A 19,411-nucleotide genomic window follows, 5' to 3' on the forward strand; every position below is an offset into this window, starting at 1 on the left:
GCTCGAGGCGATCAACAATCCGAACTATATCTTCGAAAACACCTGTACCATATGATTTTATCATTTTTTGTCTGGAAAAAGACATGGGGAAGTCCGGAGTCGTGGTTTATATGTATGCACTGTCGCGGTAACAGAGATCTGCCAGAGGAGTAGTAGTAACCTGAAGTAAATGTCCTATCGGTGTGTGTGTGTGTGTGTGTGTGAGCAGCGCGCGCGCTACTCGCGGCCGATGTACGCGTGCGGGCCCGAGTACGACGAGCCCGCGTGCTGCGCGCCCGAGGACGAGCAGTACACCGGCGCCTACGGCACGCCCTACTCCGACCACTACGGCTCCCGGCCCAGCATCGGTGCGCTATTACCTTCATTACTTTATAAATTATCTATACTATATGTCGATTGATACATTGACAATATAACCGTGTTATTTTAAAAAGAAACATCCGGGGTATTGTTATCCTCGGATAAATATGTACATAAGATATTTTAAGCTATTCGTTTACTTACAATTGACTTGCCACATATTGACATGGTATTTTTGACGTAATCGTGCAGGAACTCGCAAGTGCGGATCTCCCGAGCCTCCCCCACCACCACCCCGTAACGCCAACACCGAGAACAACTGCTCCTCCTCGTTCAACGAAAGCAAGGACTCCAACGAAATCTCCGAAGCCGAATGCGACCAGCCCCGTAACTATCCCGGTACGTACCACACGCACGCACGGAACGTTATAACTTTTATTACATAACTCATATCATGCATATATATATACATAACAATTATTAAAAAAAATTTACATACGTATCATTCCGGAGTAAACTACAGAACTGAATCATCCGTAGAAAAGTTTGGTAAAAGTTTTCTTAAACATAATTATGTTTTCATGTTTAAAATATGTTTAGGATTTCATACAAATACTGAGTTCTTTCATTACCATTGCAACGATGTTGAAGCATTTCCATTTAAGTGATTTATTTGAAATTAATTCTGAAATTGGTCCATGCGTACTGGGGTGTCAACTGAACAGAAGACGGTAAAACGATTTTGAATCCATAATATTATTAATTTTTTTAATTATGTTAATACTTGTGACTGACAGCATGCAAAACTCTCCGTAATAACAAGTGAAAATGTTCCAGCTTCTAGAAGTTCTGGCAATTGGCTTATACTTTTATTTCAAAATTTTCTTATAAATGTTTTTTATTTGTTACTTGGTAAAGTTAAGGTTTCAGCAGCGATTTATGATCTTAGTATGATTTAATGGCAAGAAATTATATTTAAATGTTTAGAAATAAAAACTTAATTTTTCCAAGTACTATGTCTATAATGAGGACGTTGATATTTTCTTTAATCGAATTTTCTATTAAAAATCGCTTAGACGTGATTGTGGTAACAACATTTTTCTATCTGAAGTGATTCATTAGATTTTTAGATCATGTGTTTTAAGATATTTCTAAGCCGTGTCCACTACACTTTGACCTTTACAAATTAAACTCATATACAAAAGTATATATATAAAGTACCAACAAAGGCTAATAAATAATATATGGTGAGTTTAGTGGATGCGGTGTAGAAATATTTGTAGAGGGCAGGCTCCAGTTTCGTGCCTAGTGTAGACGCGTCGTGACTTGTGTTGTTGCAGTAAGGGCCCACACTGCCAAGGACGGTTTGCACAGCGACGAAATGAGGAAACTCATTGACAGGTCAGTTCAGCCAGGCCTATTGCACTTGCATATAATATATTATATTTTGAACACAGCTGAATGCAAAATACAAACAAATATAAGATTTATAATTAAAAATATATTGATTTTCATCTTACATTAATTTAATATGTGAAAATATTGAATATTCTTAACTTCCTTCGAAGGAAGAACTTCTAAGCACTTATCACTTTAAAATAATAACTTTTAACATGATACACAATTTACTAATTGCCGAGTCCTTGTGTGTGTGCACTGTTCGAGTCGCAGTCATCAACTGCGCAAAGTTCTAGCAATGTGTATGCATAGTCCGTCGATATTAAGCATGTACTATGTTCTGCATCCATAATCAACAGGAAACAGTAAGTCATGTATGTGAAGAAAAATAATATGAATTTGCTGAATGTCGTTTAATTTTGCCTGAACTGTTTTATTTTTGTTGTAAAATATAACCTTATGTGGCTAACACTTTTGATTAATTGCACTAAATTTATATGTTTTGCTATATTGGTTATCATATCCGAGTATTATTTTTTTCATTTCGAACAATGTAAACAATATACCGCCTACACCCATAAATACATATATTGGAAAAAAAAAAGAACTTGATACTGCAAATCTGTAATAATTTGGAGCTTTTTAGCATATTCATAACATATAGATGGCCCAGCATTATATTAATAAAATTATCGATAGAGCCGTTATAAATCCTATTTAAAGACCAAATTAATAAACGTATTGTCAATCATACGGCAAAATCGATGATTTTAGGCGCGCCTTAAAATAAGCTACCCCCTAATTGCTCTATTATATACACTGCAGTATACCTAATAGTTTAGTTACCAATATATCGGATACCTATATAGCTGTCACCCTTCTTTCGAATATAATAACTTGCGTGGCTTACAAATTATTATAAATAATAAAACAAAAATGTTTGTGTCATTTAAATTCACATAATATAAAACTGAATGTATAATTTTTTTTTTTATAAAATACAATATAATAACTAATAAACGAAATAAAACATCGAGAACGTATATTATAAAATATATCTAACATTACAGACCAGAATCAAACACCCCAATCCCCCAGCAAGCAGTCCACGGGCGGGGGGGACTCACAGCCTACGATACTGTGGCAGTGTAACCTGTGAGCCGCTAACGTCTCCTCACTTCTGTAAGCGTCTGTATCAAACGACCACGCTCCCGCGAGTCAATCGCCCATCGCCTTTCATTAATTTCCCATTTAATCTTTATTGCACAATTAAATAGATTCGCTTCGCTTCCGTGTTCCCGCGAGACCGTGGCCGTGCAGAATGCGGATATATTCTTGTCAACCGTTTTTTTTTTATCAAAAAGTGTTTCGCTACCTCGTAGCGATTTCATTTTAAATGTCAAAATAAGTTGTCTAGATTATTTTTACTTATATTATTAGTGCACACGAGTGCCATTGAAGTTTGGATACCAGTTCGCCCGTAGACCCGCAGTCTATAATAATTACAAAGTCGGATGAGTTACTTCGTGCATCCCTCCCGTAGAACCTGTCACGTCACTTTGTATAGTGTTACCACTTTAAATGTGAAACAGAAAATTATGGTTGTGGTAGTTAAATCAAATGATATATTTTCTTTAGAGAAGTGACGTGCTATCACTAAATTTATCTAATGCGAAACAAACGGTCACTTATCCGACTTTGTTTTTCTACAAATATTATAATGGGGTGTTTTTATTTTTGATCTTATTTGTTCAGCTTAATTTAAACGTTGGAGCGTCTGGATTTTGTGTTGGCTCTAGAAGTGTATTACTAATGTTTAAATTTAAATTAAGCTCAACATGTAATCTTGTGATATTTTGAATTTTTTACCCATTTTATTTTACGTTAGATGTACTAACAGTAACGTTATTTATATTTGTGTATTTTTAAGACGATCAGTTTATAAGTAAACCGCCAACCACGAGGTTGGTCTAATATGCTTCCTTTTTAATGTTACAGTTTTGTGATGCTTTACCATTTATGTTATTGCCATGTCATTTTTTGTATTATTATGTAATGTTTTTAACGTTTTCATTGCGATTTAAATAACTTTTAGATAAGACTAGACGTAAGGCATCTTATTAGTAAATAATCAACTCTTTAAATAAAAAACTATGTAATCTGTAGCTAGTTATGTAAGGACGTGCATTATTGAAATTTCAGTATATAACACTAAATACCCGAATGATAATATTTCGACTAGTAACACTAACCCCGACCTTGTCAAGGTCATACAATACTATATTATTGATATGGAATTTCGAACGCATTTTATATAACCTAATGTAACCCTAATGTAATAAGGTGCATTTTTATCATTCAATAATAGTTATCTTATCTCTATATATGCAAATGATTAGATTTAAGACACGAGCGTGTCATTTTCTAGACGTCTTCTTATATGTTGTGGCATCGTCGTGTAAGCTTTGCAACGTAGGCTTGTAGATAGGTTCTCGACTTCCTAGCAACCGATCTCTTCTTTAAACCTTCCAATTAGATTTTTTGGATTTATAATAAATTATAATTAAAAATTTAAATAAGGATTTTCAAAATTATAATATAGCTATTCGATGGAGATTAAATTATCTACTCGTTTAAGCGTTTAATGAAAAAAATATCGCCAAATTGACGGGATTGATTTTAATTTATAAATTTTGATGTTTTTGCTTCTGAGTGTTGTGTCTGCGGCTTGGATTCATTGATTTATTTTCATGAACGCAAAACGACATTGCTAATTGCAATTAACTGTTTGTACCAAAGTGTTTGAATTGTGTTGAATAAAGTACTCATATTTCAACTACGAATTCGCATTTTATTTCGACCACATGCCCATACAATCACAAGGTATACTTAAATATATAAAAAAACGGAATACACTATGGCCATAAACTTTAATAAAATGTAGGTGAGTTTTATCATTAAATAGATGTTAAGCTAAACATTTTAGAGAACAAGAAGTTTACGCTGACACCGCTTTGACGATTTCTTCAGCGACTTCTACAGCAATCGCAGCTTCAGCTTTGGCCTGAAAATAATATACATTTTATGAGTTCATTGTTCCAACTAACTATATAAATAAACTAAACAACTGCGCAAAAGATATTATAAATTAAACATTTCTGCGCAAAATAACTAATATCTACTCCAACAGTGTCACGATCAATGGACGATTGACGTAGATCCGGCGCAGAAATGACAGCTTTATTCACTTAACTATAAAATTAGGTAGGTATTGTACATCAAAAACTTCCCGATTCTGATACTGCTACTTAAAAGACAGAAAGACCCTATAACTTTTACTGGCTAGAACTGGGATTCAAGCCCGGTATCTTATGATCTGGAGACAATTTGATATATACTTAATACTCTATGATACAGCGACAGGTAATAAGTATCTGCTACACAAGTACACTATATAAATCAATGTTAGAAATATAACATATTAGTAAAAAGTAGTAAGATTGGCTATGTCTAAAAGCATTTGTCTTGATTTATACTAGTATGCCTGAAAGCTATGCCGGCGCGATGTAGTAATAATCAGTATACAGTGTAAATAATAACTGGAAAAGATCTAGAACTCAATAGTTTTATAACACACAAGTGTTGCAATATTAAAAATTGGTAAAAAAAATTAAGTTCAATTTTAGTTATTAAGTTTGGGCTTATAATATAAAAGTAAAATTAGAAAAATATAAATCGATATTAATTTTGTGCTAGTTTTTTATTTACTACTAGATCTAAAAAAACTAGTCTCCTAACTATATCTTGGTATGAACTGGATTATATTGGCAAAGTGTCTTATTGACAATAGTGGTATACTAAGATTCACAAATGTCAATTTTCCAACTACTATTCCCAAAGCCAGATGCACGATCAGTGCACAAGTATGTGTGCACTCTATCTGTCTGACTCTCTCAACTTTAGGTTCGTTCCAAGGAACTGATAAGTTACTATTTATTTTCGTTTAGGATTCTAGGCCCTAGACTAAGTTCTACACCAGCAAGCGAGTCACACAAGTAACACAATATGATTGTACCTGTTCATTAGCGGCAGAGTTAAATTCAGACTGGGCCTTGCTAAGAGCCTCCTGCGCCGCGCCACGATCTAAATTCTCCAGGGGATGTGCCTCCTCAGCAAGAACCTGTAATAGTAACACATGTTTAAAACGTATATTAATAATAATTATAGTATAAATACAAATATTAAAAAAAACTAAAGATGGTACGAAAAGCTGACAGCCACAAAAAATTAACAAAAATAAAAAAATTGATTATGAAAATAAGACAGGTTTTTAAAGACTTTAAGGGTTTAATGTGCTTATAGGTATCAGCATGGTTGAAAGTTTGATTAAATTGAAAACTGTTCCCATTTATTAAACAACCAATATTACATTTAGCAGGCATGTTTCTTATACTTTGAGGCTTTGTGTAAGAGTCACAGTTATAAATGGATTAATAAGTATTTACCTTGAGCAAATTAAATGTATATTTTGCGTCTATGATATTATTTTCTAAAAATTATTTTATATTTGACAATATCCTACTACATCCAATAATAAGAATATTACCTGAACTGAGGAATCGTCGTTCACAGTGATGGTGCCGGATGAAACAAAAATCTTGCTTTGTTTGCCGTCATTTTCGGTAACTGTCACCACACCTGGTTTAAGGACAGCTGAAAAGTAAGAAAAAATAAAATTAGAATATTTTATCAATCAGTCAGAAACATTAGGACTTGACATTAATATAAAATAATAATTATTATAAATTCACCTAGAATTATTAATTTATAACGGTAATCACTTGGGCAAAGATAAATTCTATGTACATATACAATCGAAATACTGCTGATGACTGATCACGAGATTTCCGAAACTAAAAAGAAATTTATACATTGGTAGAGTAGTCTCTTAAGACTACTCTACCATTGTATAAATTTTACCTGTAAGTTGCAGACACACAAATACTAATGGTGATATGTACTAAAATAAATATATTTTGAATTATGAAATCTAATATTAAAATCTAATGTTTTATTATCTGCATTTTATTTTATTTATCTGCATTTTTCAAAAATATGTTTTACATTTTAACTTAGATCTAATTTAACTCTGACCAAAAAAAAACCGGGAAATGATCAAAATAACAATCATGTCCAGAATCCCCTTTTCTTTTTATTACTATTTGTTAATAGTTAATAATAATAAACCTTCCTTTATTTTACCAATATCTAAGTCATGGCTTAGGTTCAAGCTCATAAGGTTATTCTCTAACTAGCAACTATTCTACTGTGATTTTTAGCTGGAATTAAGTTACATAATATTAGAATAATTACCTAATGTAGGAACATGCTTTGGTAAAATACCAAATGCACCGCTGAATGATGGTACATCAATCTGTTTCACAACTTGTTTGTCGTAGAAAACCTGCAGAAAAATAAAAAAAAAATATTGAACATTAGTCTACTAATTTAAAAAAAGTTTTTGTATATTGTTAAATAAAATCAAATATATACAAATGTTGCAATGATTAAAATATATATAACTTCTATAATTTTCATAATATGCAATAAAATATGTATATTTTTTTAATAACATAATTAAATTATGCACAAACCTCATATCTAAGCATTAGTGCCTAAGATTTAAAAAAATGATTACATTTAAACATAATTAAAAAGGTGTAATAAGGACAAGGGGAAGTTATAGTTAGAACTATTCATGAAAAACCACTTGAAGTACACAATTAAAACCTCTTTAATTTATGTTATAAATTGTTATATTTAATAATGTAATAATTTATTTAAGTGTTGGGGTCACACACACATAGACTGAAAATTTAATTATAAAGCTCATTTTTAACATTTAAAGAAAAAATTGTGATTGGCAAAATCTTATTAAATTATAATCCATAGGTTTCATTAATGATAAAGTAAGCCCTTAATAATATATTAAAATAAATGTATCTATATATATAATATAGATACATTTATTTTAATAACAATATGAAAGGGTAACTTTGATTTAAAATCATAAGGTTACGATTGTGAATGACTAGTATATTGTACTAAAGGATATACGTCATAAAAGCAAAGGAAATATTTAAAATCACAAGTCTGTCTTATACCTTGTTACCAGCAGCAAAAGTAAATGCCATTTCTCCTTCTTTTGGGGCTTCTGCATAGCCACGTACTTGGATTTTCTTGGCGACATTTCTTAACATACTGCGCAGAGCGAAGGCCATTCTAAAAGTTATAAGTTTATTGATAACCTTTTAAATACAGTAATATTTTATACATAGAAGTAATCATTTATACTTATTTTGTTAATTAATTTTATTATAATATGGTTACTATATTGTATTTTTTTCACTATTATAACCTAACTTTGAAAATATAAATTAATTTGCTTAAATGACAGTTATAACGCGAACTGTAAGATAATTAGGTAAACTATTATTTAACGAAGATATTATACAAATTATAGCTTTAATTTAAAAGAAATATAGCGCAAAACAAAGATTATGTAATAATGTTCTCATTGCTCTAACGTAGCATAAAATTAAATTTAATAAGCATCATTGTTTCGATGGATTTATTCATTTAACAAATATCTATTAAATACTTACTTTAATGATATATATTATTTTATTTTTGCCGTCGAAATTCAATGATTATGAAGAGGCCTTTTCGGTTTTGAACACCCTTTTTAGCCTGATAGCCGAAATGTCAACTTCACAATCACAGCTCTGCCGAAATGACTTTATACTATTACGTACGAAAATTTGTGTAATTTTAAAATTTCATATTAGGAAAAATAAAACATATAAATATTAATAAGTTAAAATACAGTAATTGTTGGTCATAAACATTAATTGTTTTATTAATTGTTAATTAATAAACAATATTTTGTAATATTCCTTTTTTAAGCTAAAAAATGTGGAATACAATGGCCGTAAGCACGTATTTTCATAAAATATATTGCGAACCTAAAAAGGATCCATAAAAAAATTACCTCTCCAAAATATGAATATACTATGGGTTGCTTAATGATTTTGTCTTTCGGAACGCTCTACCTCAATATCAGAGTCAATTGACATTAATTGAAGTCGACATGACATTGGAGTGAACAAAATATACGAAAACTCGAAAAGTCAAATGTGTAAACCCGCGAAATGTTTCTAATACATTTTTACCTATTATAATAAATAATAATATAATAAGTGTTTATCTTTTGATAGCCATGATTTTCAAAAATTTAGATGTAACTAAATTATCCAGATTATCCTCACAACAAGTAGACCATGTAACTTGTATTGAATGGTAAATTTGTTCCTAAAATTATTTATTTTAGTACTCGTTTAGCTTTTATAAACATATTGAAAAACTCTTATTCTATTTTTATAACTGATTACTTTTAATTTCAGTTGTAAATATTATGTTATACCTACAACAGCAACTTGTGGACACACATTATGCCATTCTTGTTGGCGCGGGAGACGTACTTGTCCTTTTTGTAGAGTACAAGTTGAGAAAAAAAATTTAAAATTAAATTTACCTCTACAGACTCTCAAAGATCATGTTCAATTACTGGCAAATGCATTTGAAGAACTTTTTAACATAAAATGTATGTATTAATGTTATTTTATATACAATGTATATTTTAAGACAATCTAAATATAACATATTTCTTCATTTGTTTTAGTGGATGAATTTTCACTTGATCCGCCAATTGATAAAGAATCTGAAGATTCCAATAAACATGTCAAAGAATGGTTGGCAAGTTCTCAAAATCATTTTTCGGCACCAGTAACAGATTCTCAACAGTCAATTATAGGTCAATCTATTGAACAAGTTACAAGTAATATATTAATTCATTCCGAAAAGAAGGGAAATCCAAAATCTGTTGATGTTGTTCATGTGCCTCCCTTACAAGTTGATTGGGATAAAATTGAAGAAATGCCAGAAATAGCAAGTACTAACAAAAATATACAAAATCCTGTAGGACCTATGGACATAGAACCATTTGACTTTATAGATGATGATGATGATAAAGACTATTCAACAGAGAATCCTAGAAGAAGCTCAAGAAACAAAGAAAATAAACATAATCATTCAAATAAAGCCTTCACTGAAATAAAATCTGACAACAATAGTGGAAAAGGTTTAAATTTGGATTCTGATAATAAGTCTCACAAGCTTGGAAAAAATTGGAACAATGTTAAAAGAATGAAAAAAGAATTTAGTAAACTAAATAAAAAAAATAGGAACAAGTTAAATGTTTCTATTGAAATGTGTAAGAGAACTCAAACTATTGCTAATAAAGCAGTTGCACCAAATTCACAGCACAACATCTTATATGATATTGATGATAACACTCCAGAATCTAATTTGAATGATAAAGAGAATAGCAAACATAAAAACACTATTGAGGAAGTGATGGAAGAAAATAGCATAGAAAGTAATAAACAAAAAGATGAAGATATAACACATAGCCAGTCTAATAAAACTAGGCAATCAAATAAAGAACAGATTTGCGTTAATGTTAAAGACAAATCTGCAGAGACTGAACTCATCACAAACATAATGTGTAAAGATAATGTAAATAATCAAACAGTAGAATCTCAAAAAGTCTGTTTCTTTAAAAAAAGTGCCTTAAAAAAGGTGGAAACATTAGGTGAAAAAAACATAGATATTGGACCTAATGAGAATTCAAATGCAATCTCTGTTAACAATGATGACATTGAAATAACAATTAAAATTGGGAACACTTTAACTAATATATGTATCAAGAAAAAAGATAATGATGTCCAATTTAAAATTAATTCCGAACGTGAAATTCAAACAAGTCCGGAAAATGTAAATGCACATAAGAATGTTGTTCTTATTGGAAATCCAATAATGGACAGCAAATCACAAAACACTAATATTATTGAAGACATGCAAATTGATCATGTCCATGATGATATTAATAATATTAAATGTACTGCATCAAAGATACAAATTTTAGAAAAATCTACATCTACCAAGAAAAATACGGCCTCTGCTGATACAGCAACAGGCAATTTTGAAATAACAGAAAGTGTAGAGAGAGAATTAACTGATATCTTGGACAATGCACAATGTATTAATGACCAAAATAAAAATTCAAGCGGCAGTTTAGCATCTGTTAATAATGGCCAAACAAAAATTAATCAACCAACAACAACACCCAAAGTGCTTCAAGGTATTCCTGAAGATATGGAATATTTGAATGATTTGGATATATTTGATGGGGAATCTGTTAAAGAAGGAAAGGTTCAGTCACTAAAAGCTTCTAAGAATACTCCCTCTGCAATATTGATGCCTACAGTAAAAAGTAATATAATGAAGTCACTAAAAGATAAGAGAGAAAGAGAATTGCCTTGTTCAGATGATATTCCAAACAAGAAAAAAATTAAATTAACACATGAAAGTACAAATATTGATGACAAAGCAATGGGCACAGTAACTAGTGATCAAAATAAACTTTTAGATCAAGATAGTGAAAATATTAATTATGATGCAATAATGAGCCAGGTATTTGCTAACATTGATGCAGACATGGGTCACATCTCTAAGACTACTTTGCCTAACCAGGCTACTCAGAACTCTAATAGTAATAAAAGTAAAATAGCACAAACTGAAGATATTTTACATAGAACACAAGACAAAAATGACAATAAACACAATAATAGTAATAAAGACCATGCATCTAAAGAATATGCAAATCAAAAATATAGTGAAAATGTATTTTCAATGATTGAAAAGGATATTTCAGATTCAGAATTATTGGTATCGTCTAAAACGAAGGTATGCGATCCATAAATATATGACTCTATTTTTTTATAATCTTTCAGAAATTGTAATAAAATATTTTTTTAGACGTCAACACAAATTCACAATGAAAGAGAAGATTCTGTAAAGACAGCAAAGGCAGTTAATGTGAAAAATATTAAATCCTTTTCTCAAGAGTCTGATATAGAAGTCGTAGAACTCAGTACACCATTACATGATGATGATTCTGACAAGAGCATTGTTGAAGAAACACCTCAGAAGTAATTTCCATAAAGACCAACGAATTATAATATCAATCAATTTTTCAAATATTAATGGTAATGTGTAATTTTTATTTTCAGGAGTACATCATTGTTAAAAAATAAAAGTAAAAACGATATAACACTTGTCAGTAATACTCAACAATTATTATTAAAAGACAATAAGAAACCTATGAAACAATTACACAAAACACTCAGCAATGTAAACAGAGACACAGAAGATCCTGTGAATATATTAAGTTTGTCGGATACTTTAGGTGACACAACAAAAACTAGTAAAAATGTAACTGTTGTTGAAACAGTACAACCGAGGCCGACAATGGAGACACCTCTAACGATTACGAAATTTGTTGATCAAATTAAACACAAATCAACACCCATGGCAAGAAAATCCCTAAATTTTAACAGTCAAAATGCTGATGAGGACCCAGAACAAACCCTGTGTCCAAGTTCATTTGTTGCAGCTAAAACTACTCAAGAGAAAGAATTCATGCAGAAAGCTTTTGATCAAACACAAAATTCTCCAATTCAAAGTTTGGAGACTGGGAAGAATTTAAAAAGACCTGTCAAACTTTGTGTTGGTGGATCTTGTTTGTCTTCCTCGGAGCATGCCAACCTTAAACTATTATGCCTTCGGAGAAATTGGACTTTCGTTGATAAATATTGCAAAGAGTTGACTCATCTTGTCGTTGGAGTCGATGAAGAAAATAAGTCACAAAGGTAACTTCATACATAAATCATTCTTTTGTTATCTTTCATTTCAAATTTTAAACTCGATTTGTGTCAAATTATGAACAATTGGGTGTATGGGAATTGTATTTAATTACAATAAAATTCTACACGCACTATTCGGAATATTTAGAAAGCACAACCTCTTTTAAAATTTATCATATCAGATTTGTAAAATTTGATGTACTTCATACCAACGCTGTATGAAAAACAATATGTTTTTAGAGCGTTTCATTAAGAAGTCTTATGTATAATAGTAACATTTTCGAACGTGACCTTGAAGTTTTAATTTAACAGTATCGAAAGAAACTCAAAAAATATTTAATTTATGGCATTTTTTGATGTTCCAGATCTGTAAAGTACATGTGTGCTCTAGCCGGAGCAAAGTGGATCGTTTCTTATGAATGGGTTGAAAAATGCGTGCAAACAAACAGTATTGTCGATGAAGTAAGTTGAAATTCTTATATTTATACAAGTGAGAGCAAAAGGTGTGTAATGACCGCTTATATTAAACAATTATTCATTAAAAAAAATAAGTTTCAATAATTTGTAGGAAAGTTATGTTTCTTCTACTTATTACAAAAATAGCAAAATCTCACTATACATTCTTACAATACTGATTAATTAAATTTAAAGCTCTATCTGTGTGTTTGTCTATTGCTTTTTCATAGTAAAACCACAAAGCAAGGTTCAAGTCCAAGGAAGGACATACTCTACTTTCTTAGGCCTAACACCTGGAGACAACCCGTAGAATGCAAGCGAATCCGCGGGTGTCAACTAAATTAAAATAAATAACACTCATAATGTTTAAGGAGCCGTTCGAGGCGCTGGACGGGACGGGCGAGCCGGGCCCGCGCCGCTCGCGGGTCGCCCGCCTGAAGCTGTTCGAGGGGATCACGTTCTACTGCATGCCTCCATTCACCGTGCTCGATGTCGATACCTTAAAAGTATGCTCTCTTATAGCTTGCTTTAAACGCTTATCTCAAATCTGCAGCAAGTGCTGCTGCTGTTAAAAAAACGTTTCATATAAAAATAAATGGGCCGAGATGGCCCAGTGGTTAGAACGCGTGCATCTTAACCGATGATTTCGGGTTCAAACCCAGGCAGGCACCACTGAAATTTCATGTGCTTAATTTGTGTTTATAATTCATCTCGTGCTCGGCGGTGAAGGAAAACATCGTGAGGAAACCTGCATGTGTCTAATTTCAACGAAATTCAGCCACATGTGTATTCCGCCAACCCGCATTGGAGCAGCGTGGTGGAATATGCTCCAAACCTTCTCCTCAAAGGGAGAGGAGGCCTTTATCCCAGCAGTGGGACATTTACGGGCTGCTTATATGTTATGTATAAAAATATTATTGTCCGATCCCAACAGGACATCCTGGAGAGTGCGGGCGGGCGCGTGGTGAGCTCGCCGCGGGACGTGCGCGCCGCCGCCGGACCCGCGCTGCTGCTCGCCGAGCCCGAGCGCACGCAGGACGACAAGTTCACGTGTGAGTACACCCACACTGGCACACACGCACGCTGCTGCTCGCCGAGCCCGAGCGCACGCAGGACGACAAGTTCACGTGTGAGTACACCCACACTGGCACACACGCACGCTGCTGCTCGCCGAGCCCGAGCGCACGCAGGACGACAAGTTCACGTGTGAGTACACCCACACTGGCACACACGCACGCTGCTGCTCGCCGAGCCCGAGCGCACGCAGGACGACAAGTTCACGTGTGAGTACACCCACACTGGCACACACGCACGCTGCTGCTCGCCGAGCCCGAGCGCACGCAGGACGACAAGTTCACGTGTGAGTACACCCACACTGGCACACACGCACGCTGCTGCTCGCCGAGCCCGAGCGCACGCAGGACGACAAGTTCACGTGTGAGTACACCCAAACTGGCACACACGCACGCTGCTGCTCGCCGAGCCCGAGCGTCTTCATACGCCAACGCTTCGACTAGTCGCAATTAATAAGCTCTTGCAGGTTCGGTACGTGTAACGAGTGATTCATAACATGTTAATGTTTTCGGCAGTGAATCTGTCAGGATCGTGTATGATGTGCTTAGGGCGGATCGGATAAGGTATAGGTAAGTATAGTAAGGTAGGTAGGTTCTAAGGGCCTATATTTGCTCGCATCGGTTATAAGTGCGTTGGAATGTTGTGACGACGCTTTGTCGAAATATCTGCTTTGTTCCTTAAATTTAGTTTTGTAATATTTATATGAAGCCTAAACGATAGTCGTCGATCTAGAATTACACCTAAGCATTTAACCTTTGTTTGCCAAAAGATTACCTTGTCATACAGGGTTATTGACACCGGGTGACGACGGGTTGAATGAGAAAAGTACACGGTTACGCTTTAATCGGAATTGAAGTATAAATGCGCAGGGTGTCTTTCATCGAAATTCATCATAGTTATTGTAGTATTAAACATTTTCCGCAATATTTAATAACAACTAATTAAGTAAATCTTCTTATAAAATTAAATTTTACACAGCATGGTGCGCTGGCGAGATTATTACCTGAATTAAAAATATCGTTGCGCCACCAGAGCTGTTTTACTTAAACCAAATAAGAGACTACCAAGAATTGGCAAGAAACTCAGTAGGTACTCCAAACTACCAAAAGTCAAGGAATTTTGTAACGCCCCGTTGAAGGCTTAAAATCAAGCTAAACACGGCTGAAATAGCAGTGACCCATTCACGCTCCTGCACGTGGACTGTCGGTGCTATATGACAATTTTATTATTAAGACAAAGTTCAAATAGTTCATCATTCGCTTATCTCATTATTTGGGGTCAGTGCAATGTGTAGGTAACTTGGCTGAAAAAGATCTAAAACTTTAAATTATATACGCATGAGGTAAAAATGTCGGATGGGCAAGAGATCGCTTACTTAAATTCTGTATTTATTTTAATAATGGTTCCATAAACATTCAAACTACTTTCAAGAAAAAAAATCAAAACTCAAAATGAATTTAAAAAAAAGAAATACAAAAAACGCTTCAGCAATGCGCTACGAAAATCCTCTTTTGTCGTCTTGTTTAAATTTTGAGGCGCTTCTAGAAAGTACGATGAAAAATCTTTTTGTTTTCTAAGTTTATTAATCTTCATAAGTTTGCTTTCGTGTTTGGTATTCATAAAGACCGCCACTGGACTGCAGTATCAAATGGCCATTGCCTGAAAAAGGGCGGAAATACAAAATAATACAATTGGCGGGAAAATAATCAAATGTAATATTAATTTTGAGAAAAGCAGGTGCTTTTCTCAATATCACAATTACTTGATTTTTTGGGCCCCGAGTGTAATATATTGCTATATAGTAATATTGATAAAAATATAATGGACTACAAATTACTTATATGAAGTAAACCGATCGTTTTGTTGATTTTCAGTTGTAAGACAGAAAAAACCTTCGGCTTCGGCCAGACAATTTAAATCAAAATATTCTTTATTCAACTCAGGTTCATAAATGCACTTTTTAATCGACATGCTACAGTATTTAATTAATTGCACAGTTACCACCGTCTTAAACGTATTATTCCGAGAAGAACCGGTAGTTATTCTTTTCCACTAATTAACATCGATATGTTAATATATAATTATCACTAGAGTTCTTAGTCTATTTTAGTTACTATTTACACTATGATCTAATTATTACTACAGAGTCCTCATGACGTAGATCCTCTTCTTTTCTCACTTAATGGAAAGCTCTGCTGCCGTCCTCCTCGGGGCCGTCTGAAATGGGAAACGCTAGGCTCCCCACCTCATGTACGTATGTATGTATTTAGCAGCAGTGTGTGCGTGGCATCCGGAACCTTTTCGATCCGGCTAATAAGCCCTCGGAATGCTCTTCGAAGCCCCAGCGACCGTGCAAGATGAGGCTCAGGTATTTAATGTATCTGAGCACTTGTTCGCTTGAGTCACCAACGCAGACGTGCGAGTCGGTGGGTTCCTTGTTCCTCGGCACTTTGTGGACACATAGCGCCTCCATCCCCAATATACACCCTACTCCTATATGGCCTTCTGGCGTACTGACAAATATTATATCTAATCAAAGACAGTGGGATTTAGAATGGAAATCTAGGGATTATTAACGTCACTTGTTTCTCGAAACGTCACATTTTAGCAATTAACCTTAAGAATTGTTTACTCATTTTTAATATTTAATATAAAACTATAATACTTAGTAAATGCTAGTCTAAATATTTCGATTTTGTGAGATCTTGTCTAAAAAAAAAAGTCGACACACTCCTAAAAATAAAGTCAATAAAATAAATTCAAGTGACACCACGGTCGCACACAATAATTCTGTTTATGTTTCTTAAGACAAAAAACTCAGACTAGTATGAAAAGTTAATTTTATATCGTAGCGTGTATGTATCATGGTAACAACGTAATATACTTTCATTAAAATTTCATAAATGAAACGAGAAGAGCAAAAGTACTATTTATATTTCGTTTGTACGTATATAATGCAATTAAGTTTAAAAATATCTTAATATAATTAACGCAAAGACACAATTCAGATATCTATGAACGAAAACCAATATTTGTTCCAACTCGGTCCAAAAGTAAATAAAAAATAACATTGCCTAACTTATATTTTATATTACAAATGTTTGAAATTTTCCTGAGAGATTGTATAGGATGGATCTTAAATGAAATGTACCCAAGCTAGCGAAATGACCTCTGAGTCACGCTACTGACGTGACGTGTTATAGTGATGCTTATGCATCAGGCCACAATGGACCATTAATAGTATTTTGTTTATTTAATGGTATTAGCTAAAACAATACGTGCCGTTCTTAATTTTCAAGTTAATTAAATATTACATATTTTATATCAATTAAAAAATTTGTTAATTGGTTTTCGGCTTCGTTTGTGTTTTAGGGGTTAATCGTCAGATGTTTAACATAAAATGAGTATCGTATATACTTCTTTTGAGTTCGAGTTTACAATATCAAATTTTATCAAATTCGCTTAAATGGTTTGGCCGTGAAAGAACAACATACGGACAGAGTTCCTTTCGCATTTATAATATATATTAGTATAGTGATTATCACGTTTTTATACTGAGACTGGACTGAATCATATGCATCGGTGTTAAAATTTAAAAATAGCTCCATTCACAGACAAACAATAACAGAATAGTTAGATAAAAATAAGATTGTTTATCAACTGCAAATGTTGTTCGTGAGATCGATTGTAGCTTTGGCAATATTGATGTAATTGAGTCTATACATTCGTAAGCAATGCCTCGCTTATGTATACCAATATTTACTTCATTAAATTTCCACAATGAACTTTGTACCTATAGCTTATTTTGAGTTTATTTAAGATAAAACAATGTTATTTATTTCTCATTCAATTACCGATTTTAATTGAACTTCAGATAAGTATTTAAAATATAGGGTCCGTGGGTAAATTAAAAAAAAAATAATAAAATATTTTTACAAATTCGAAAAAGGTAGATGATTTAATACGGCTTGTTTGTTATTTATGTTATTTACTGCTGCCGTTGTATAGATAATCGAATTATAGTTTTATTTTTCAGATCTTGCTATGGAACTAAGTATTGTGCCTGTGAACTATGAGTGGGTGCTAAATTGCTTGGGCAGTTACACTTTGGGATCAATATACGAACTATTACTGTGTCCAGCCTCCTTGATACCGCCTGTCACTTCTAACTGGCCACCTGAATTGATATCTCGTGATTATGAATAAATATCATTTCGTTTTATAATTTTGTTTTATTTCTTTGTTACATTACATATACACACTTTTTGAAGTAGGTAAGTACTTAGATATGAATAGAATATTTAAATAATATTTTTCAAAGCAAACGTTTAGAATTTTCAAAAAAATAATTAAAGGTACTTAATTATTATATATAAATTCCGAATCAAATAATAGAAATGATTATTAAATCTTGTAAATATATAAAAATTAAAAGGATTTTTTCGCCTATGTGAATAACTAACATATTATGATATATATTATAAAAGCTATGTTAGCATCTTTATAAAATATAGAAGCATTACACTTGCATATTGGTTGTTATAATTCTACCGTAGTTCAGAAAGTAACGAGTAAAATACATCAAACCTGAGAGAGGAAACTGTAAAAGAAAGACTGAGGGCTCGTTTATTCATTCCAGAAACGATCTTTCTTTCATCGTCCATAACATATTTTGACGTTCATAATTACTGTATCGTCTATAATCTCAGTAACAAAAATATCCTTACTCCATAATAAAATAGCGTCTACCTACACTATTTTTTACGTCATTATTATTTCAATTAACTCAAAAAATATTTTACATTAAAATAAATTTTGTTTCCTTTAAAAAACTTTTGTCTCCTTTTGCTTGTAAACGCTTAACCTGAGCATAGCTGAACGGTTTAAAGGTTATTCCACCACGCTACCTCATTGCGGGTATATCCTGCAAAAAGAGGTATGCAAAATAAAAACATGATCTTCGGGTTGATGGGATCACGTCCTCGACCAATCATATCGCATCAATTTGTTGTCAAATGTTGTCTGTTAGTCTTTTGTCTTTTATAAAGGAAAAAGCTATAGTAATTACTTAACAAATAATGGAAAACCTACGTCAGTAAAATCTTATTTATGTATTAACGATGTGTATACTCTATAAGCATTATGATCAATTAAATAAACACACATTATGTTTCATGATCATTAGATACATACATACATATAATGTATCTTTGTTATTTCTGAGAATTTGAACAAGTAATTAATTTTTAATACTTATCCAGAGATGCTATCCAGAAACATTATACAAATATTATAAAGATCAAAGTTAGTTTATTTTTTTCCAGATCCACGTTGTGTATATATATTTTAAATATAGT

General features: G+C 32.7%; 3 protein-coding genes across 52 annotated transcripts in view; 2 read left to right on the top strand and 1 right to left on the bottom strand.

Annotated features, from left to right (window-relative positions):
• Positions 1-4,541, top strand: part of LOC125066627 (Down syndrome cell adhesion molecule-like protein Dscam2) — a 62,332-nt gene extending 57,791 nt beyond the window's left edge. For 48 of the 50 annotated variants that reach the window (XM_047674800.1, XM_047674809.1, XM_047674819.1 and 45 more), the window contains 4 exons: positions 209-347; positions 553-699; positions 1,641-1,701; positions 2,769-4,541. In XM_047674800.1, coding sequence (XP_047530756.1) covers positions 209-347; positions 553-699; positions 1,641-1,701; positions 2,769-2,850 — 429 coding nt within the window. In that variant the 3' untranslated portion in view covers positions 2,851-4,541. Of the gene's footprint in view, positions 1-208; positions 348-552; positions 700-1,640; positions 1,702-2,057; positions 2,073-2,768 lie in introns of all 50 variants that reach the window. The other 2 variants (XM_047674821.1, XM_047674820.1) reach the window with 2 other exon arrangements.
• Positions 4,529-8,487, bottom strand: LOC125066631 (ATP synthase subunit delta, mitochondrial). The gene is made up of 6 exons (XM_047674826.1): positions 8,364-8,487; positions 7,863-7,980; positions 7,072-7,162; positions 6,305-6,411; positions 5,774-5,878; positions 4,529-4,762 (listed from the first exon to the last, which is right to left on the bottom strand). Exons 2-6 carry the CDS (start codon positions 7,977-7,979, stop codon positions 4,697-4,699), a joined length of 486 nt encoding a protein of 161 aa, XP_047530782.1. The 5' UTR covers position 7,980; positions 8,364-8,487; the 3' UTR covers positions 4,529-4,696.
• Positions 8,488-8,855: 368 nt separating this feature from the next.
• LOC125066213 (putative uncharacterized protein DDB_G0282133) lies at positions 8,856-18,276 on the top strand. Its single transcript, XM_047674198.1, has 9 exons — positions 8,856-9,057; positions 9,162-9,361; positions 9,440-11,565; positions 11,638-11,810; positions 11,892-12,530; positions 12,890-12,986; positions 13,352-13,486; positions 13,915-14,032; positions 18,091-18,276. Exons 1-9 carry the CDS (start codon positions 8,978-8,980, stop codon positions 18,258-18,260), a joined length of 3,738 nt encoding a protein of 1,245 aa, XP_047530154.1. The 5' UTR covers positions 8,856-8,977; the 3' UTR covers positions 18,261-18,276.
• Positions 18,277-19,411: the final 1,135 nt, after the last annotated feature.

The sequence above is a fragment of the Vanessa atalanta genome, chromosome 9, assembly GCF_905147765.1.
Source record: "Vanessa atalanta chromosome 9, ilVanAtal1.2, whole genome shotgun sequence".
NCBI lineage: Eukaryota > Metazoa > Arthropoda > Insecta > Lepidoptera > Nymphalidae > Vanessa > Vanessa atalanta.

What these genes read in the sequence shown, in the direction of transcription:
- LOC125066631 (XM_047674826.1), bottom strand. Translation starts at nt 7,979, where the DNA reads ATGGCCTTCGCTCTGCGCAGTATGTTAAGAAATGTCGCCAAGAAAATC. An exon ending in CTTTTGCTGCTGGTAACAAG is followed by an intron (nt 7,163 to 7,862) that starts GTATAAGACAGA and finishes ATTTTTCTGCAG; the next exon opens with GTTTTCTACGACAAACAAGT. An exon ending in AAAGCATGTTCCTACATTAG is followed by an intron (nt 6,412 to 7,071) that starts GTAATTATTCTA and finishes CTTACTTTTCAG; the next exon opens with CTGTCCTTAAACCAGGTGTG.
- LOC125066213 (XM_047674198.1), top strand. Translation starts at nt 8,978, where the DNA reads ATGATTTTCAAAAATTTAGATGTAACTAAATTATCCAGATTATCCTCA. An exon ending in CAAACAGTATTGTCGATGAA is followed by an intron (nt 12,987 to 13,351) that starts GTAAGTTGAAAT and finishes ATAATGTTTAAG; the next exon opens with GAGCCGTTCGAGGCGCTGGA. An exon ending in TCGATGTCGATACCTTAAAA is followed by an intron (nt 13,487 to 13,914) that starts GTATGCTCTCTT and finishes CGATCCCAACAG; the next exon opens with GACATCCTGGAGAGTGCGGG.